Raw genomic sequence first — 22,463 nt, 5'->3', positions numbered from 1 at the left:
AGCTCGCTACGATATACCCCAATCGAAATGTATCGATATTCGAGAAACGAAGGCAGTTATCGATAAAATGAAGCAAACTTATTCTGCGAGAACTTATTTACCACATTTGAAGACTAGCTCTCTGAGAGACAGACGGACATGGCTATGTCGACTCGTCTGTTGATCCTGATCAAGAATATATATATACTTTATGGTCAGAGATACTTCCCTCTGTTTGTTACATACATTTGCACAAAACAATTTTATCCTCGTTTAGCCATTTTCAATGGGTTCAGGGTATCTAAATGGGATTTAAAATTAGAATACAAAGTTGATTGGTATTATTTCTTTTCATTTATTTAAATTTTTAAGTCTTTTGCTTTTTTTCATATATATTTATGTATATATATATATAGATGTGTGTTTTTGTGGTGTTTTGTTTTCCATACACTTTTGCGATTTATTATAATTATTATTTAATATTTTAGGTTTTGGGTAGTTTTGGCTCTATAAATATGAATAATTATAGCTAATTGCTTTTAAGTTAATATTCCTGGTATATACACACACACGCGGTATATACGATCGTTTTTTTAGTTAAACAAAAACATAATTGTGGGATAAGAAATATGTAATTTACAAAGCGCGCACTTATCGGTAGTGGCTTGGTTGGTTGGTTTTAGTTTTAGAGAACTACTGTTTTAAGTATATCGTATGTGTACTTGTCGATTGAACGGGATTAGATACAAAAGAAAAAATGCTAGCAATGTTATTAACTGCCAAGGGGAGGGTATTCATAGCTACCTGCCTGCAGTCCCGAGTTATGCAATGCCCGAGTTTGCGTTTATCATAGGGGGTATTTGAATACATATTTGTATGTAGATATAGAGATATTAGATAGATATATATATATGTATATATATATAAATGTAGTATGTGTAGTATGTACAATTAGTTTTGAAAACTTACTTAAACCGTATTTGTTTGAATCGCGTTAATCGACAAAATATGTCATTTATATACATTAATAATATTAGCAGAGAACGAAGGAACATTTTAAGAATTCATAATGTAGAGCTGCTGTTTTTTGTTGTTTTTGTTAGGTGTTAGGTGCTTTTGAAAAAAATGGCGATCGGTTCGGTTCGGTTCGTTTCGATTTGGATCATACAAATATCATATATGTTTATATATATTAGTCGCTAGCTGCAGAACTCAATGTACAAATGTTGCGCCTAACTTTAGACCTCTGTGGAGCGCGAGTCATCCGAACGCGAAGCCTTCCGCTCACGTCCTGGTATGCGTCCCATGACCACAGCGCCCGACTGCGCCTGCGCTTGAGCCTGGGCCTGAGCTTGAGCCTGAGCTTGAGCCTGCGCTTGAGCTTGTGCCTGGGCATGAGCCTGCATTTGAGCCTGTGCCAGCTGCTGCTGTTGCAGCATCTGTTGTTGCTGCAGCAAATACGACGCCTGCGACTGCTGCACGAAGTTGGCATGCGTATAGGCCTGCATTCCAGGTGCGGCATACACATTGCTGGTTGTGGCTTGAAGATTGAAACGGATCTTGGACGCTGCATTGGCTGCATTGGCGGCAGCTGCAATTGCCGCTGCATTTTCCCGCGATGCACTCGATGTGGTTGTGGATTGGAATGAGATGCTCATGCCGCTATCCAAGGAGCCAACGCTGCCACGTCGCTGTGGCTTCTCATTGCCAACTGGATAGGGAAAGATAAATAGAGAGTTAGCAACTATTTAGCTTGTCAGTTAATCCCAGTTAAACTCACATTGCTCGTGCATGTCCAGCAGACTGTTGCTGAGCGCGCTGCGCTTCAGCTGTGTGGAATCCGTCGAGTTGGCCGCCTGCTCGCCGGCAGCCTGAGTGCCACCTGGCTGATAGGGACAAGGACACACCTCCACATCGGCAACGCCACTGTCACGATTATCGGCATTGTTTGGGGCGCGATTGCGTGCCGATTTCTGACGCTCCAGTTCCGCCTCAATGCGCAGCGATTCCATTTCATCCATTTCACTGATAGACTCCTTGAGATCCTCGGCAAACTTGCAGCGATCGTGCTCGTTGCGCGCATTGAATGTGATTAGAATTTTGCCGTCGACCTTCTGCGACAGCTGAATGCAGAATGGATAGTTGGGCAAGTCCAGCAGGCTGACAACGGCGCCGCAGAGCGGGAAACTGTTGCGGAACGTGTACGTCACAGATGTTTTCTTCTTGCTAAAGATTTTGGTGATGACCAGCAGATCGTTGAACAGGAACACCTCACGCTGATGGACGCCAGGACGTTCCTTCTTGTTCACATCGGGTATTTCATACAGTCGGCAATAGCAGACCAAGCGACGATGCGGCAACGCAAGATTCGGCTTCTTGCCGACAATGGTCGCTTGGACCTTCATCACTTGGGTGACGTGATCGCTGCCCGGCTTAAATTCATCCGACTTGACGCGCTCGAAAATGCCACTAAGCATATCCTTGTCGATATCGTGACAGTCATCAATGCCGCGCAAATTCTTGATAAAGTCCTCGACGCGCATGCGACGCTCCGGCTTCAAATTTGGCGTATGCAGATCCGTGTTCAGCATGATGATGGCAAATGCCAGCACAAAGATCTAAAGAATTCAGGGGAGGATTGGTTTAAGTAAATACAGTCAGTCATAGTTGAAATAGTTCTGCTTACCGTATCGGATGATCTCAGTCTGCCGACAATATCTGCATTGCATTCGCAGTAGCGCTGCGAGAAGATCTCCATCAGTCGCTCAATCTTTTGGGCCTCGCCCGGCATACGGAAATAGGCCTGGAATTTGCGCAGCGCCACATCCACCTGTCGCCCAGACAAATCCAGTTCCATGGCAAAGCAGCCCAGCACCGCCATATTGAACTGATTCTGTAGATTGCCCAGATACTCGCCGATCATCTGCCGCGAGAGTCCCTTGCGTGTGATCAGGAAGCGTGCAACACCTTGTGGCGTATTCTCGAGGAAACCACGACGAATCAAGTATGTGATGCCCTTCTCCGGCTTCTTGTTGAACAGATTGAGACCGACGCGATACTGACGCTTCCGTATCGTCTCCGACATCTTGTAGTTCTGTGCCACGCCCACAGCTGAAGCGGCTGCTTGCAGCTGCTGCTGTTCGTGCTGCTGCTGCTCGTGCTGCTCGTACTGTGCGGCGCTGGTGTGCGAGGAAACGGCATGATCATCGGTTGGCGGCACACCGCCAACAGTTGTGGCTGCCACAACTGCCGCCTGCATTTGGCCAGAGACGCAGACACCAACGCCAACGCCGACTCCACCAACGCCAGTTGTCGAGTCCGCCGAATGCGTGGAGAACTGCTGTGAGCTATTGAGGGCAGTGCCACGTTTCCACGTGTGTGGCGAGTTGCTGCGATCCGAGCCCAGATCACTGTTGATATTCCGCTCCGCTGACGTGACGCTCGAATCAGAGCCAGAGCTCTGCACGGAGGTCAAGCTGCCATTCTCGGCGGTCTTGCAGAGTCCATTGGTGCGCAGCAGGGAGGGTGGCGGCGGCGTCTGTCGCTGCATCATCAGCAGCTGGCTCTGCTGCTGTGCGGTGATGGAGGAGGTGCGCTTGGGCACCTCCGGTGGTACCTTCTTGCTGCTGCTGCCACCACTGCCGCTGCCCTGACTGCCGCAGCTGGGCGTTGGCGTTGTGCTGCCACCCTTGGGTCGCATATAGATCTGTGCCGCCGAATAGTAGGGCGTGTGTGGCGAGTGTCCGCTCGTGTTCACCCACGACGCATTCAGCGAGGTGTCCGCCGAGCTGGCATAGCTCAACTCATGCGGCGATCCATGGTAGCTGGTGTAATATGCCGCTGCCGAGGGCATTGCCTGAGTGTTGTAATAATGCGGCTCGGCGGCATGCAACAGGTTTACGTGCGGATGCGAGGCCAAGCCGGAAATGGAGGTGTTGGAGCTGGTTATGGAGACGGGTGAGGCGCCTATAAAAACAACAAAAACAAAACTGTTAGCAAATTGTATTTCTCTCTGACAATGCTAGCTTTGATTTGGTAGACAGAGTCTATTCTTGAGGAACACTCAATACTCATGCCACACTCAATTGCCAATCTGCAACTCACCCGATTGACTGCGTGGTATGGGACTGCAGTCCAGTTGGCGACGCTCGCGCATCGACAGCGAACGTGTCGGTGGCGTCCTGGACAGACCTGGCGAGGCAGCGCCCGGCGGACCAGCCATAATGGTGACACGTGGCTGCTGCTGCTGAGCCGCCTGCTGCAGCTGTTGCTGCTGCTGCTCGAGCTGAGATTCTGTGGTGCTGCCATAGGCAGATGATAACGAGGCATTCGCGCTCTCCTCCGCGAGCGTCATGCTCGATGCGGTGACGACCATGCGCCGGCTGAGACGCTTCTCAGCCTTGGCCATTGCTGTAATGGAGGCAAATTTCTTGACCATCATGTAGTGTCGGAAGGCGCGCTGAATTGTGACCGCCGCATTGCGCGCCCGAACTCCGCCGTATTTGCGTTCCAGCAGCTCGATCTGTTTGTCCAGCAGATCCTGCGATAGCTCGTAGCTGCGCACGCAGAGAGAGAGAGAGAGAGAGAGAGAGAGGAGATTGCACTTAACTGAATTTCACAAAAAACAAAAGAATAGAATTATAATAGAAGTAGACAAGAGGAACTACGCCGCTGCGTGGCTTTTACAGCTTGGAAATTTGCGCATAACTGGCGCAAGTTGTTCGCCCGCAGCTCCGTCTGATAAGATAGCGTCTGCTGTGTCGTTTTTGGATTTTGTTTGTACGGGTATCTTTGAAATACAGTTCGTCAACGTTTGCTATCGACCTGATTAAAATGTTGCCCCACGCGGGGGGAGGACGCCACCAGAATTTGGTTATTGCCATAAAAACGTCGCACCCTCATCCCTCCTCCACACACTTTTAATTTGGCGCACGATAGAAAGAAACTGAAAGTCATCGGACTGGCTATTAATTAATAGTTAGCTAGATCTGATTACAATCAAGATACTTCTGATTAAACAGAGAGACCAAATTGGGCTAATAAAATCTGTGACAGCAGAGATTTGACAACAATATTTGCTGATGACCTGTTTATACAAAAGACGTCTGATTCTGAGAAGACACTTCCATCTCAGACACACCGAAGTTTACATTCGCTTCTCGACTGGAGTTAATCTGCTTACATTTCAATTTTAGCACGGGGTTTGAAGTATTATTAAGCTTACTTTATTGCTGTTTCTCGACATTAATGTAGTTCAATCATATCAGTATGTCTAAGCCTATCCAGATGTGGACCGATTGTTCATATGACAGCTATATGATGATGGATGGTGATATATCGACTCAGATAATGAAGCTGATCATATATATATACATATATATTTATGGAGTCGGAGAGTTCGTCTGTCCTTACAAGGCTATCTAATTCATGTCTCTTTCAAGTGCCAATTTGACATTGTTAATTCCCAACCACTTTAAACATTGATTGTCTGATATGCTTCGCAGAAGCTAATTGTCTATTTGTTCTAGAATTCGGTGAGTCTGCGAGCAAGAACAAGCCACAGGTGAAGTGTAGCAGTTTTAGCAATTAGAAGCAGAGATTCGTCTGCATGCAAGATAACAGTTTTGACACAGGGGAAAATTACGGCCGACAATGTGACTGTTATGTGACTGACAAGTGGAAAGACGCTTATCAGGTGCATCTCGAAGAGAAACAGCTGCACAGAGGATGCTCCAACTTGCTCTGTTTGTCAAGTATTCCTTGAGCACCTTGAGCGCAAGTGCAGTTTGTAGTTTCTGTTGAATCACCACACATCGTCATAAAGATCTGTTGTCAGCTGATGGGCTCCAGTGGCATATTCTTAAATATTTACATTTTATTTGTTATCGTGCGTCAGTGTACCGAATAGTAGATATCAGCAGAGAGGGGCCTAACGAGGGAAAGGTGGAAGTTTGCCATGCTTTACGCTTATATACAAAATTGGCGCAGTTCAAAGTCCAAACTCATTAGGCTGCCAGTCTGAGTCTGGGCCTCCACTGTATGACAACTGATTGCACGACTGTAAATCGGTTCTACATATATATCCATGTGTATATATATATATATATATATATATATACATTCTACTTGTTATCGGTCGTACTTACGCTGACTGGGCGCGCGTGCGCTTGAGAACATCGCCACCGTTGCGTATGGAGTTCTTTTTGTGCATGTTTTGTTGATGCTGCTGCTGCTGCTGTTGTTGCAACACGACGGCAGCTGCTGCTCCGGCACCGGTGCCGACGCCACTGCCAGCAATGACTACAGCGCCACCATGATGATGATGATGCCCATGGTGATTGTGCAGCAGGTGATGATTGTGATGATGGTAATGGCCAGCGCCCCCTGGTGCCGCCTGCAGTTGCATATAGTGCTGCTGTTGCAGGTGTTGCTGCTGCTGCTGTTGTTGCTGCTGCTGCTGCTGCTGATGGCACGTGGGATACTGCTGGATCTGATAGATCATCTGTGGATGCTGTGGTGCGGGATAATTGATGGTAGCGGCATTATTATGACCACCACCAACACCGCCAGCCGCATAATGATTCTGCAGGTAAACATAACCACCGACGCTGTCCGTGGTCGAGCTGCTGGAGCCGTGTGTGGCAGCCACCGGTGCTCCAGCCAGATCATATTGGGTGGAGCCGCTGCGCTCAATGCTCTTCTGGGGAAAGCTGCAAGCAGAGGGCAAAGACAAAGAGAGAGAGTAGAATTAGTAAGGATTAGGATCAGTTATTAAACACGACTTTCATTTGTGAATTTTAGTTTTTAGTTTTTAATTTGTAGTTTTTAGTTTTCAGTTTTTTAATGCCCACCTTTCGCCAATTATAAAACCCGAAATGCAAATGATCATCTTGACAATATTCTACGATCTTAAGTTTCTTAATAGAAAAAACACTCAAACACAGAGAGACCCAGTTATGAGCAGTCGTTTGTTAATTTTAATATTATTCAAATTGATATTCGTGCTCGCTGTATTTTCACGTAGTTGGTTGGTTTGTCGGTTTCTGTCGATTGTCGGTTAGACCGAGCCACTGCACGGGAAGCACTTAAGCATTTTGGAATAAGCGGAAGATCACGTCGTCGCCCAGCAACGTTCGCGTTTCAACTAAACCGAGCGCCTGCCCAAAGAGCTCGACAAGCTGCTCAAAATCGAAGAAGGCATAGGAAGTATTTCGACTCGAGAAACGTGTTTCGCATACCTCATTTTGTCTGAGTGTGCGTGTGTGTGTCTGTGTTTGTGTGTGTGTGTGTGTAGGTGTGTGTGTCAGCTGCCTACGCATCCGAAAAAATAAATGCATCTGTTTTGTTTGCTACCCTTAACGAAGCCATAGACAATATGAACAGACTACAACAAAAGAGCAGATCCTAAGCGTAAAAGGATCCATTATACCAAAGGCGAAAGAGCAGAGATGAGGGGGGAAAAAAGATTCAGAGTGCTGCTTAATGCCATATGGCATGGGAAGGGATTTCGAGAGTAAAGTGAATTTGAAGGAAATGATTAGCCAACGTTAACATACACATACAGAGTTCCCTTAGAGAAGAAAGTGTGATTTTTCAAAATAGAAATAAGTATTGAAAAAAAATTGTTGACAGATCAGCGGAATTTGTCGGGGTAATTAATGAAGCTATCGATTGCGCTGATTGAGCAACAATTGTTGTGATAATTGATTGGAAAAATATTGTATAGAAATATTGAATATTAAAAATGATCTGATTTTATACATTTGATTTAACAAGAAATATTATTAATTTATATCCAAATATATTACGATGCTTATTAGGTTCAAGTTCCTCATTCTTATTCAGTTATGATTTGCTTTAAACGATCCAACATAAAGAAGAATCATTCATACTTTTAACAAAGGCATTTTTTTTTTAAATTTCTCTTCATTTGAAATTCGCATAAACAAAAGATAACTTTTCTAGATTAATCGATTTATAGCTATAAATATTAGTTTCAGAACAAAGCCAAAGAATCTGTGTGATCTATTTCAAACTAGAAATCGATTTGCATTGCATTGCTTAGATCATCGATTATACGATTCGTATAGCTGTCTGCATGGAACGAACGTTTTCGAATCATGGCTCAGTTGGTGGCCTAAAAAGTTGTTTGGCCAATGGCCAAAGCAAACGCAATAAGTTAGGGCATAAACGAGTTTGCTACACTCCCAAAGACCAGCAACGGAACAATGAGCAGCTGCATTTTGCACCTAGCAAGCAGCGCTCGGGGAATAAAAATAAAACAGGATTCGCAGGATAATCAGAGTGGCAGGAGCAATGCACAATACGATTTTGTATAGACAGGAAAATACCATCCGTGTGCGATTGTTTTTTTTCTTCGTCTTTCATTTCTGTATTTTACCAGTTTCCCAATGCACCTGGCGTTGTTCAGTGTTTGTTGTTGTCCTTGCTGCAGGTAGAAGTTGCCTGACAGCAACAACAACAACAACCCGCTTGTTATTGTTGCCAGCTAAGCAACTTGACGCATTCTCCCCCCTCTCGCTCTCTCCTCGGACTCTGCCACGATTTAAGTGCTCAAAAGTCCTGCTTTGAAAATTGAGTCCAAGAGCAGCAAAAAAAAAAAAAAAAGAAAAAGGAGAAAAACATCTGCCACACGTCGCATGTAATTGTTTGCCGTTGCACATGTGTCCAGCTGTTTGTTTGCCCGCGGCATATCTGTAGCTGTATCTGTATCTGTATCTGATGTATCCGCTGGATACTCAAGAGTTGTATCTTGTGTCGAAAGTGCGCTTTGCTCGCGAGCCAACAAGTTAACACATTTTGTGGCAGAGAGTCGGATATTGCCTCGTTCTCTCAATCGCCCACTTCCTCGCGCTGACTGCTTAATATGCAACAAGTGTCGACTGCGTCCGTCTTTTGACGGCCTTTGGCGACTTGCGTGACCTGCACGTAATATAAGAAGAAGAACAGGCAGAAGACAACGGCGTCGGCGGCGGTTGCCTTTTACCCACAAAGCGCACCCGTAATTGTTATTGATTTTACATTAGTGTTATTTTGATGGGCTTATGCTTTATGGAGTGTGCCCCAAACAACTGTGCAGCAAAAGCAAAAGCAAAAGCCAAAAACAACAAACAAAAATACAGGCAGACAGCTGCTAGACAATGTGACAGGGAAACCGCTGCGGGAGACGTGAATTGATTTTGTTGTCAAATTTATTCACACCAAAAGTGGGCGCCTTCACAAAAAAAAAGAACGCAGTTCTAAATATGATTAAAGTTTTTTTTCTTTGTAAAAAAAAAGAGGTAATCAATATGCCTTTTATTTTGTTAGATTTTCTTCTTATTTATTTTTCTTTTTTTTTATATTTATATTTATTTTTTTCTGAAATGAAACAAAAATTAAACTTTTGTCACAGATTCTATTTCAACTGAGCTGGGTGGTCGTTTCGCATCACTTACATTTAAAACACTTAATTTAAAAATGAATGCTTTTAATTTTTTAATTTATTTGGTTCATAAATCATTCTGGAGTTATCAGTTCGTGTGTATCACATAAATCAATGTTAGCTAACAGCGATGTCAAATTAACAGCGCATTAACACTTTCTGCCACAGCCCCAAAGTATGCACTACTTTTATGCAAAAGGTGTGCGGTTAAAGTTAAATATACCACAGCAACTGGCACACATTACAATTAAATACAATACAATACACAACAAGTTCCACAGCAGTCAGCGCTTATGAAGAGAAATGCAGTGGAATTAAAAACGAAGATAACGTTTTAGAGCCACTTCATGCAGACCAATTAAAATAGCAGCCATAAATACTTATTAATACAGTCATGAGCAGAGCCAAATCGCACAGAGATAACGATAAGCGTTGACTGTGTTTTCCGCTGCTTCTGCTGCTGTCTGCTGAGACCCTTACCTGACAGCCGTCACATGGTGCGAGGTGTGCGTTTGCGTCTCCTTGTGGCGCGTCGACAGGCTCACAACTGTCACGTGCCGCGTGGCTGTGCGTACCACGCGACGCACACGACTCCTGCCATCGCCGACGACAACCACAATTGGCGGCGGCTTCTTCTCGCTGTCGCTGTACTGCAGAAAGGATTCACTGTCCTCGAGGAGGGAGGCAGACGCCGGCACTGGCAAATGCCGACGATTATTGTGTTGACTGCTACTGTTGCAGCTGCTGTTGCTGTGGCTGTTGTGATTGTTTTTACTTGTCTTGGACATGATCGTAGTGGATGATGATTCCAAGAGCAACAACAGCGTTGCTTCACATTCGAAGCACTTGAGACGAGAAACACACAGTTACAATATCGAGTGGTGCGTGGTGGTTTAGTGGGGCGAACGGTAGCGCCAATGGGCGTGGTTATACTTTCGCCTTTACTTTACGTAGGTTTGTTTTTGCCTTGTTGTTGTTGTGATTGTGATTGTGGTTGCTGCTGCTGGTTTCTTCGTATTGTTTGTGTATTTTGCTTTTGTTTTGCTTTCGTTTCATTCATTTGCAAAATTGATTTCTTGCTGCTGAGTTGGTTGTTATTGTTGTTGTTGTTATATATTTCGATTTGAATTTATTGTTCTTGCTTTCGTTTTAATTTATGCACATATATTTTTGTTTAAATTTTGTTGTTTGCTTGCACATACTTCGATTTCTTTGCCATTATATCTTTGGTTTAGTTGTGGAATTTATTTTCGTTGTTTTCCTCTCGCAGTTTTTTTTTTTTTTTGTTCTTGGCTACATGTCGTAGTAGATAACGTTCTTTTGTTGGCGCTAAGCGATAATATTAGTTAAACACCTTTAGCAGACATTCCAAACGATTTTCTTTCTTTTTTTGCGCATTGCGCACCCACTGTTAACCCAACAAACACAAAGTTCGCCAGCATTTGTCGAACGCCCTTCAAAAAAAACACTGTAATAAATACAGCGAATACAACAGTGACACAGAGAAAGAGAAAGAGTGAGAAAGAGATAGAGGGAGAAGGAGACAGAGACTATCGCTAATGAAGCAAGTGGGTTGCGTGACACTTGCAAAATGTTTGTATAGTTTGAGCTTACGAGAGAGTGAATTGCAATCTCACGGCTCTCTCGGAGCGCATTCATTCAATCAGCTTTTGTAGCTTTTTAGGTCAGCGATCGCTGTGATCGCAAGTAAAAGTCGCATAGCTAGAAAATAAATGAAACTCTGTCGCCGCCGAGTGTCGAGTGAGTGCCAAGTAAACAATATTCAAATTGAATGATTGTATTCGTTTATTCATATGTCAGACACACACTAGATACACATGCTATATACACTAAACATGTATAAGAGACAGGGATGTGAACCGTTAACTGTTGGCAAAAGCTTGCCAGACAGCTGACAGCTGAGAAAGCTTTTTGGCAGCCAGCCGAGTCGAGCCGAGCCGAGCCGGACTGACCTGATCCACTTTAATGGAGACCCATAAATCATATGGAAATTTACGTGAGAATATTGCCAATTGTGTAGACAATGGGCGCATAGAAAGGGAAAAATAATATTCATTTGTTTATCGGGCTGACAAGATCAAGATCGCTATGCTAATTTCGGATTGAATACGTAGGAAAAAGACGAAGAAGTCGCTGAAATCCCCCACACTTTTCAGCTCTAAATTTGCTTTATTTGTTATTTTTTGGCAAGTTCAAGAACCTCAAGAGCCTTTTTTTGTGTTGTTATGTTGTTGTTTTTTGTTTTTTTGCGAAAACGATCGCTGATGTCTTCATCATTAATATGAAGAGCGTAACACGTCTCGGATTCGTTACAATTCTAGACAAACCCATAATGACTGAGAGACTGTCACTGACTGTTTCGTCATTTTGGCCGCTGTTACCCAGAATTGAGAACGACAATACGACATGAAAATGCTGTTTAAGCCAACGAATTTCGCTGTGTCGATAAGCCATTAGCCCACCACTTCTCTCCCTAAGCCACTGTGTTAGCCAGCCTTGCCTTGGATTCCACAACAAGTCATGGCGCTATTGGCCAAAACAAGTCGCCTACAACCAAAACAACTGTTGTTCGATTTTGTTCTAAGCAGAATTCTCGTCGTTCTACTGTGAGAACGCTGCCCCGAAAAACCCACTCATAAAAAAGCTTCCAATATGTTTCTGTTTCATTTAACAACTATCGAGAAGTTGTTGATTTTGTAGCCAACTTGTTTCTGAGAAACATTCTACTTGTAATTGCAATTTTTGTTGAACAAGTTTTTTAGCGTTTGTCGTTGATCTTAATTTTCGTTATGCTTAAAGCTGACTGCATCCGCCACAGTGCACGACAATAGCGAAGTTGTTGCAGTTGTAGTTGTTATTATAATAGTGTTGTTGCCATTGTTGTTGTAGATAGAGCTGCCTTTGTTTTACAGGTGTTCCACTGCACGAGCAACAACATTGCTGCAGCAGCAACAACAGTTGCAATCTGTTCCAAGTTGTTTTGTTGCTTGCATTGTATAATTGTTAAATTATAATTATTACACACACACACACATTAAACACATTCACTAACGCAAGAGCGAAAGGGAGAGATAGCTTAATAAATGCAGCTGGGCGCGCTGTGGTTGGGCGGCGTCAAAGTGGGTTCACAATGGGCAGCAGTTTCCAGTTGCTGTTCGCAACTCGCAACTCGCAGCTCGCAGCTCGCAGCTCGTCGTCACTTTATTCACTTTCGTGTCATTAGTTGCGGCGCACGTAATCCAACTCTCCTTCGCTTGCACTCTCTCTCTCTCTCTCTTTCTCTCTGTCTAACAACTGCAGCCGGGCGGCTCCAAAATGAGCGGAAGAGGAAGTGGAAACACAATATGCAACAACGTTAACTGCACAACGCAACGCAACTGCGACTGCGGCCGCGACGCAGCGTAATTGGTTGGCAAGTGGGGGGGGGGGGGTTAGTTACACAAGCAATGCAGCAGCAGCAGCAGCAGTAACAGAAGCAGCATGAAAAACAGTTCAGATCGCCTTGCAAACTTCGTGAGAGAGAGAGAGAGAGAGAGAGAAAGAGCGAGAGAGAGAGAGAGAGATAGAAAGAGCGAGAGAGAGACAGATATCGAGTGCAGCTTTTGTTTGTTTTTGGGGAAGCGCAGCACACCGTTAACTGTGTAACTGTGACTTCAATTTGTGCTTTCTCTGCAGGGCACCAGCTGCAACTGCAGCTGAGCTGGAGCAATCAGCTGTTAAGCTCATTTAATGTGAACGCAAGCTTTGACTAACATGATTTTAAGCTTTGCGAAAGGACTTTTGATCGCAGCTTTTAAGCGATTACTAGACTGTTATTTTAACTGCGCGCTTCTATTTGAGAAGGGAGGGCTAAAGCTTATGCTCTCAGCACTAGCCCACAATTTCAATTAAAAAAATGTGTAGCAGAAATTTCCAGTCGAGTCCACAACATACACACACATCCCAACTACACACACACACACACACACTTGGGACGCTTTGGTTGTGTGCTTGCCGAAACGTAACGGGGCAGTGGCCGTGGCTTTTGCTGCTGCTGCTGCTGTTCCCGCTGTCGTTGCCTGTTTTTCGTTGCTGTTGTTGTTGGCGGCACTATTGTTTTTGTGATACGCGCGCAGAGAAAGGCGATTTTCTCTTTAATTATATTTTATTTTTTTACATTAAAAAAATTGTATGCAATACAGTTGCTGCCTTTTTTTGTTTTCATAGTTTCCGTTTTGTTTTATTCGTTACTCGTTGGGTTTTTCATTGCTGTTGTGGTTTTTGTTTTATGTGGCGATGTCAAATTAATAAACCGGCCCTGCCTCGACAGCAGCTACAACAACTACGACATTTAAGCAAATTGGTGAGTTACAACAATAACAACAACATGCAACAACAACAACAAGAAGAAGTAGACGCAGAAGAAGGCACACGCGCTGTCGAGTCGTGATCTGCACATATGTGTGTATTTTTTCAATTTATTATATTATTGAGTTGTTTTTGTTGTTGATTTATTTCTCAATTTTCAACACTCACTCACTCACTCACATATTTCGCACACAAACTTTTGTTTGCAAATCAATTCGCGCGCTGCAAAAAAAATTGTTATCCAATTTTCAAATTTTGTTGCTTATTTTGCGTATGCAAAGTGGCAACCACAACAACAATCCATATTCAATAATAATGGATGCCAACAACAAATTGTGACTAACACTCACAAACATAGAGTGAGCTGAGCGAGCCAAGTTAATATTAAACAACAAAATGCACGATCGGGCAGCGACTGCGACGTCGACTCTCGTTTTGAACAGAAAAGCGCGCGCACGTTTTCTCTGCTTGCTCTGCTATGCTGCCTGCCTCGACGAAACTTTGAGAGAGACTAAATTAACAGACAAAAGTGCGCGAGCTTCCAAGCCGTCAATCGACTGGCTGGTTTCCATCTTTGTGTGTGTGAGTGTGTGTGTGAGAGAGCGAATGGAGAGAGTGAATGAGTCTCGTGTGTGTGTGTTGGTGTGTGTGTATTGCCAATAGGCAAGCTTGTGTGCCAGTTATTGTTGCGGCTGCTGCTGCTGCTGCTGTTCTGGTGTTGTTTTAAGCTATTCTTTTCCATTTGATCTACCGAAAAGAATTGGAAGAGTACAATCAAAACACTTGCAGTCTAGCTAACAGACACTGACACACACAGACACAATCACACACATATCTACATACACCTGTATTTACACTGATCATTGACGTATATACGGAGGCAGAATGGGGCTGAGCCTTAAAGCAAAATTGAAAGCAATCAAGACAAGTGTTTTTATTTGAGCTTTAACTCATCTGAAAACATCTGCAATGCACCAGTTTTTTGACAGTCACAATTAAGAGCTTTATAATGGAATTACACTCACATCTATCTTTCCATTGTCAATTGTGAAACACTTACAAAAAAAAAGAGGTGGAAATTTGTGTATGCAAACGACACACACACACACTCACACACGCTCATTGCCAGAAAGGCGATCACAATGGCAGTAAACAGGCAGCTACCAAAACAGCTGCTCTGCTCTGTGTGAAACAAAACTGCATTGGGAGAGAGCACTGGGAGAGTCAAAACAGACGAATGAACGAATGTGAGTGAGTGCCAAAATAATAACGAGCACACAAGTACAACGCGATGACGACGCCGACGGAGACGACGAGGCACATGAGCAAACAATAAGCTGCGCTTACGTTACGCTCAGGTGACTCACGACCCCATGTCTGTGAAGGGCGGGCGGGCACTGAACGGGGGCGCTTCTGCTGCTGTTGCTGCTGTTGCCTGACGTTCTCTCTCTTTCGCTCTCTGTCTGACTCTGTTTTAATGCATGTGCTGTACGTCGTACTACGTACGAGCGAGTACATTATGGCCGCCGCTGTAAACGAAAACTGTGAGGCAGTAGTAGTTTTGGTAGTTAGTCGCTTGCGGCTGGCTACTAACAAAATGGGATTCGTAATGGCTGACTGGGTCTGGGACTGAGCCAAGCGTTAAGCGCAATGATGAGTATTCCTCTGCATATGGTTTTCAACGTGTGTGTGTGTGTTTTTGTAGTGTATGTGTGTGCATGTGTGTGTGTATGTGTTTTTTTGAGTGTGTGAACAACAAACCATTTATATCCGGGCCTGCGGCCTGTTTTGACTTCTCATTGAAACTCGCTTGTTGTTATTGTTGTTGTCGGACATTGTTGTCACTGCCATCGTTAAAACTAAAGTCATAAAACCCAAAAAAAATTGTGCCCACTGCGCCACACACACATACACACACAACTCTCATATATATATATAATAAACTAAAACTTACAATACATATGCTTGTGAGTATATCTGATAGTATCTTGGAGCAAAGCTTGCAAGCTTGATGATGATATTAACGCATTAGGCACAAGGTACACAAAACCCATTTACCTTTTGCCTGACTTTGTCTCAGCTGTTATGAAACAATAAACAACTGCCAACGCTGATGACAAGCAAACCAAAAGCAACAAAAACTTTATACGAACGAGGGTAGCTCAATGCAATTGCTGTCATATCCATTTCGCATTGAATGCCGGGGGAAGAAGTATCTATGATGAAAACAGCAAACTTTATATTGTTCTAAGATTGTGTGAAACACATTTGTGTTGTGTTTATCGCATTTTAGTTATCTAATCTGTGTTTAGATACATGTTTTTGATGTTTTTGATGTACCCATATTAAGTACACAAATGTATCGATTTATCTATATTTCTAGTATTCTAGCTACTTGTTCACAAGTACACAATTCCATATAGTATAATTAGTAATCTTATCTTATCACATTCATTCAACACATACTTTCTTTTCACAATCGCTTGAACCACCCTACCCGGGCTAAGCTCGCATATGAATCGTTTTGTGGCTTTCATTAGTAAACATCGCGAATGTAGTTACTAACAATGCGATTACGATTACGCTTACTGACTGTCTGACTTGATAAGTTGCTGTTTGTTGACTTGACCTTAGGCTGCTGAACCCAATTTGTGGCAAAATATGTACATATGAATGAATAAATGTGTGTGTGTGTGTGCGAGTGCGTGTGTGTACACATACACTGTGCATGCATATGTCATAGGGCTAAAAGACCTTCAAACCTCCCCGAAAGGCGAACAACGATTGCGAGAGCTGCTCCCCACGGCTCTCTCTCTCTCTCCTACTGTTTATGTCTCGCAACCCTCTTCTCCCTTACCATATACATGTGTACGGTTGGTACCACCTTCAACTTGCGTGTTTGCCCCGTGGCCGTCGCTGATTGCATTCGGTCATGGCTGCCACATGACGATGACGATGGCGATGGCAACGGTTGACGGTTGACGGTTGCTTTGGTGATTAGAAAGTGAACGCTGGGCCATGGACAATGGGCAATGGACGCACTGGGCGCACTGAGACAATGCTCCGAGACAAGCAGCTTTGGTTAATGAAGCGTGCCTATCCAGAAATTAGAGAAGGGCCCGATTGCGTGCTTTTATCGTAGCACGATATAGACTTTATTACATTTTTGGCTGTCATTCATTTTAATCAATGTGCGAACAATATTTGTGCTGCAAAGTTCATCAGTAAGGGGTAAGTAAGTAAAAACCCACATATACTAAATTGATTCACTGTAGCAATAAGAGCTGAACTCGGCGACACCTTTCGGTTTAATTGTGTGCCCAAAGTATACAAGTCGTGCCTCATAGGGTTCAAACGCTTGTGCCCTCATCGCTGATCCAAGGTGAGCAGAGATCAACACAATGCTGCGAGACGAACAGATTCACTCTCACTGGGCCAGGCAATTAATTAAATGTGTAACAAACACTGCTGCTGCGGATGAAGATGAGCAGCCACAATGATGATCAACAGCAGCTAGAGCAACAGCAGCAGCAGCAGCAGCAGTAAATCACATCAGTCAACATCAGCAACAACAAAATGAAAATGGGCAATGATTTTTTCTTTTTTTTTTTGTTGTTTATTTTTGTGCTGTTGTTGAAAATTATGTTAGTGGGAAATTTTTATTTTGTGGTTGCCAATGAAGTACACGGCAAAAACTTCACTTTCACTTGCACTTCACGGCACACAGACACACACACACCTCACTTGTTTCTTCTTGGCCATGAATGAAGCGATTGCTATATTTGTTGTTGCTTGTGGCTTGTTGCTGCTGCTCCTACTGCTGCTGCTTATGTTGTGCGCTGGCTTGTTGGCTGGCTATTTGCAGCTTTTGGCTGCCCACTGGCGTTGCCTTCATCAATCACAAAAACAATAATAATGAGCAGCGTACGCCGGGGGCTAAGCAACAATGTAATGTTGTAGCTGTTGTTGTTTGCTGGCTCTCATGTGGCACGATGTGATTGCTGTTGTTGTTGTTGTTGTTGTTGCTCGCTTGCTTTTGCTGCCTGTCTGCTTGCTTTTTGGGAAAGTGCGCCCACAAGGGTTCTATGCTCGTTAGGCTCTAAATCACGTAGCCGGGCCAGCTGGCGCCCCTCCCCAAACCCCCCAACAATCCCCCAACCACACCTCTTCTGGCAGAAAGAGTGCAGCATAAGCCGTGTCTACTTTCTCATCGAATTGCGTTGAAGTGTTCATTGGAAAAAATGCATGTTAACAAGCGATTAGCAGCCTATTATTTACTTACTACGTATATATGTGTGTCTGTTTCAAGCAATTGAATATCTCCAGCCAGGCAGCTGCTGCTGCTGGAGTCCAAGATTTGTGATTGAGATTATCATCATCAACTTCAACATCAACATCAATTCAAGTGAGACAAAACAAATCGTCAGCTTTGCATAATCAGTTCCCAAATTGGACATCATTATGTGAAATTTAGTTGTTTTTGTTTTATGTCTATTTTTGGCAAAACATGACGCAGCTTTCCACAGAAGCTAATGAACCTTGTTAGGTGCTTGTTGAGAGTTGTAGAGAGTCTTGTGCAATTTGCAACCCTTTTGAATGATTTGGAAGTTGCGAACAGTGCATTAGCATGTCGCACATTTCGTCAGCTTCCAATTCAATGCAAATCACTGACAACAATGCCAAACTGCACGCTCCGTCGAGAAAGCAACAGCAGCAACAGCACAGCAACAACAATAACAACACCAACAATTACCGCTATTGTGCAACCAAATATACAGAAAAAATCCAAGTAAGAACCTTAAAGTGTTTGTGTGCTCAAATCACATATGCCCTGCAAAAAAGTTGTAAAGTTGCGTACAAATTTTAACTCGTTATTTCATTTACAAGTTTACTTCAGGAATCGAGCATGGTAAATAGTAATAATGAATAGTAAATGGTAATAAAGTAGATACGATTCTTAATGCAACAAATATTGTTTATTTACCAAACAAATAAATCCCAATTCATAATAAATTTCACTTTCAGTATATCATTTGGCCATACTTAATTTATTATTATTACTAGACATGACTATCAATTTAAAGATTGCAAATGTATTTTTAGATACTTTATGGTTTTTGGCTTATCAAAATAAAAAGGTTTGCGGATAACTTTTCCTATCTATTATTATTAAAAGCATACCCAATTTTGACGTCTGCTGATTACAGGGCATGGCCAGGCTAAAGCATTATTGAGTTAGTTCGTTACTTTGCATATCTCACTCACAGCAAGAGCAAAGCGTCGACCGACTAACTGGAACTCAAGAAATTTGGCACACAACTAGGACGACAACAACAACTGCAACAAGAATCACAACAACAATGACAACGGCCACTGCTGCAAGAACTGGTAACTGGTCTGCCGGTAACCGGCAGCCCCAACTGAGGCAACAACTCCCTCTTTGCCACAAGCACACAAATACTCACACACACACACACACACGCACACACACATGACGTCAGCCGGTTGGCAACTCTTTTTTTTTTTTGTTCAACTGGTTTTTACATTAATTTAGATGCTTTCTGGATGCTCGCCAAGTTTTTGGCTGTAGAATTTCTGAATTTATTTACACATTTGCGTAGGCCTACAAACCCAGAAGCCTACTAAAAGAGACGCATACTGAAAAATCAATGTCCATTTTTTAATTTTTTTTTTTTTTTTATCAATTGATTTACTCAATCTGCTGGCAATTAGCAAGTGACAGGGAAAAGCGAAGAGAGCAAAAGCAGAGAAATCTACAGTGAACAAATGGCAAATATCACGTGGATCATTTGAGTCACAGTTTAACTTCATATTTGCATCTCACGTTAACAATATCAATAAAATGAAGAACGTATCGTATTTAAAAGGCATGACTTTCGAAATAAGAACGGCTACTTCAGGGCACAAAGTCTCAAGATCAGCCAGTCTTAAAGATCAGATTTATATAATCATATACAATTCCATGAGCTTTTTATTTGATTAGATATGATAACTAGTTACTAAGTACAAATTATATATAGACATGTGTGTGGAAACTTCTATTTGCATAGTTTAGATGTGTAAATATGCAAAATGCTCTAAGAGTTATAATTTGTTCGAGTAGGTGAAGAAGCGATCACGTTATTGATACATCAGCAACACCACAAAAAAGCTGATATGATATCATATATATATTTTTTTGTATAACAAGAAATCTAGTTTGGTTTTATTTGACTTAACAAGATGTTGAGTAATTCAGGTTTTTTTTTATGACACTATGCAGCAGACCATGCAGTTCCTTATTGGGCTTTTGTTTATGATTTTGGTATAGATTTCAAAAAAATGCATAGCTTTGCGTCAAGAAATCTTAAATAATATTAATTGAGCGCTTAGCTTCATTTGTATGTCATTTACGGTTAGTATTGAGGTCTTTCGAGTATGATAATTACAACAAAGTGGTAATAATTATTATAATTGTCAGCTTCAGCAACGAAAAAAACAGTCATGGCCATAACGTAAGGGTCACATTAAAAAATGAACTTTTTATTAAAAGGAAAATGAAGTCAACGCAATTATTGAATTAATCTTGTTTTTATCAATTTGTTTTTAAGTAATGTACTTATATAATATGGAATTTGATATGATTAGTTAAATTACTATTTACATTTATTATGTGGGCCAATAAAAAAATATTTCATTTTGCATTTACTTTGACTTTCTTTAACAATATTGTTTCATAGATAAATACAATGCGATTTTTAGGGCCCAGTTTAAAGACCATTTTATGGCCCAACTGCTAGTAATTTTACATTGTTTTTATTTTGTGCGGAAATGTTGTACACCAATTAGACACTACTCGTAAATTGTAGTGCCTTGCGGCATTATCTCTCATGATAATCCTCCTCTACAATTGGAGCGAATACCTATTGGCAGCTGTTGTACATTCAATCACGTGTTTATCTTGGAATTTATATGCGCGTGTCTCAGCGTGGGCGATAAACCAATATACACGTGTATATCTATCGAAAAAATGTATATATATTTATATACATATATACTTGCAAAATGTTCATGTGTCATGGGTTCTTTTGCTGTGTCGAAAATGTCAGAGTTCAAGGTTTGTGTATATACATTTATGTAACTGTTAGCTGGAAAATAAATGCTGTTCACATTAAATACATATATCCATACATACATACATACATGTTCGTACATAGATAGATGAAAGTTATGGGTTATAAGCAGCGCTTCGTGCAAATATAATCAATACTTTCCGCTTGAATTGAATGTCAAATGAAGCAAACTTGTCGAAAAACTGCCACACAAAATTACATGTTAGGCTCAATTTATATATAGGCCAAAACTTGAAGTGTTGTTTGAATAAAAAATGAATACTTTTAGTATTTATATCGCACAAGGTTTTATTATAGTACAACCACAGAAAATGCTGCACCATGGTGAATAAATGAACGACTTCAAGTTGAGATTGATAGTGGCAGCACTTACGATCCACAAATGAATTCATAGCATACTTTTGTGCTGTCAGCGGAGTATTTAAATCGTGGCATACATTTAGCTGTTAAGTGAGTGATTAGCTAATGGAAAACACTGTTGCCTACTTATATGATTAATCGAGTCGAATTCGAACAGAGACAAAAAGTGCATTTGTGTGGGCGACGACTGAAGTGCGTCGCTTGCCTTTTGTTGCTGCTGTCAGCCCACCAGCCATGAAGTTCGTGGTGTGTGGGCTCTCAGGAGGAGTGGGCGAACAACTAAATGTGTGGGCAACGCCAAGAGGAGGGGCAGGAGGTGGACGCGCAGGCAGAACAGGGGGAGGGGAAATACCCGAAACAACGGAGATATCATTGATTTTTGCTTAGGCGACCGCCGCAGCTTCACTCAAATGCTTATTGTGGCCAACTCTTGCGTCACAATTGGCCTCGCTGTGGCGAGGAAACCTTGAACTGCCGGCTACGAAGAGAGACCAGCGGAGATGAGGGGTGGTTGTGGGGTGTGCATGGTTTTTGTGGTGTGTACCGTATGTGCTTTCACGCACAGATGCCCCACAAGTGCAACCAGGCCAATTCTCAAAAAGGATAATGCCAAAAAATATACAAATAGAATATATATGTAAAGTGAGACTTACCAGTAGATCTCATTGGAGGTAATCATATTGGTGGTCTTGTAGTATTGGGCGGCCGTGTAGCTACTCATTTTGTAGATATATAATGTATATATGTGTGTATGTAGATATATATATATATATATATATACTCTTTATGCAGCGAGTACACGATTTGTGCTAGTTAAGGCAGACAGAGGCCCTTCAGTGCTGTGTCGGGCAGTGTCTAATGAAACGGAATGGTTGTTGTTGTTGTTTTTGTTTTTGGTGTTTTGGTTACTGTGGAACTAAGTTCAGTTTTGTATTATGGACGGTTTAACAACACTTTTGGCACCCAACGGTTGAGATGATTACGATGATAATGATGATGATGTTCAAAAATCAATAGACAGCGGCAAACAATGTTCACTTTGATATCTCTGTCTGTATACAGCGGCGGGCCAATTTCGCGATATTTATAATCACGTATGTATATATAAATATATTTATATATGTATACATATACATGTAGTTAGTAAAAGAAATCTGACATTATTAACGCCCAGTGGG

General features: G+C 42.3%; 1 protein-coding gene across 2 annotated transcripts; it reads right to left on the bottom strand.

Moving 5' to 3' along the window:
* Positions 1 to 418: 418 nt before the first annotated feature.
* Positions 419 to 22,021, bottom strand: LOC6556469 (IQ motif and SEC7 domain-containing protein 1). 2 transcript variants are annotated; one of them, XM_032743324.2, is made up of 6 exons: positions 21,939 to 22,021; positions 6,126 to 6,689; positions 4,084 to 4,535; positions 2,666 to 3,945; positions 1,760 to 2,597; positions 419 to 1,690 (listed from the first exon to the last, which is right to left on the bottom strand). In XM_032743324.2, the coding sequence occupies exons 1-6, from the start codon at positions 22,004 to 22,006 to the stop codon at positions 1,218 to 1,220; spliced, it is 3,675 nt and encodes a 1,224-aa protein (XP_032599215.1). In that variant the 5' UTR covers positions 22,007 to 22,021; the 3' UTR covers positions 419 to 1,217. The 2 variants fall into 2 exon arrangements, with proteins under 2 accessions (XP_032599215.1, XP_032599214.1); XM_032743323.2 differs by lacking the exon at positions 21,939 to 22,021 and adding an exon at positions 9,905 to 10,432.
* Positions 22,022 to 22,463: the final 442 nt, after the last annotated feature.

The sequence above is a fragment of the Drosophila grimshawi genome, unplaced genomic scaffold, assembly GCF_018153295.1.
Source record: "Drosophila grimshawi isolate 15287-2541.00 unplaced genomic scaffold, ASM1815329v1 contig_44, whole genome shotgun sequence".
In the NCBI taxonomy this organism is placed as follows: Eukaryota; Metazoa; Arthropoda; class Insecta; order Diptera; family Drosophilidae; genus Drosophila; species Drosophila grimshawi.
The sequence above is the reverse complement of the archived record's forward strand: the minus strand, read 5'-3'. Positions and strand labels throughout refer to the sequence as shown.

Bases quoted from the DNA above. Each gene is read 5' to 3' on its own strand.
- LOC6556469 (XM_032743323.2), bottom strand. From the start codon at position 10,212: ATGTCCAAGACAAGTAAAAACAATCACAACAGCCACAGCAACAGCAGC. The intron at 3,946-4,083 runs GTGAGTTGCAGA...TTGTTTTTATAG, and splicing joins CATACCACGCAGTCAATCGG to GCGCCTCACCCGTCTCCATA. The intron at 1,691-1,759 runs GTGAGTTTAACT...TTCCCTATCCAG, and splicing joins GCTGGACATGCACGAGCAAT to TTGGCAATGAGAAGCCACAG.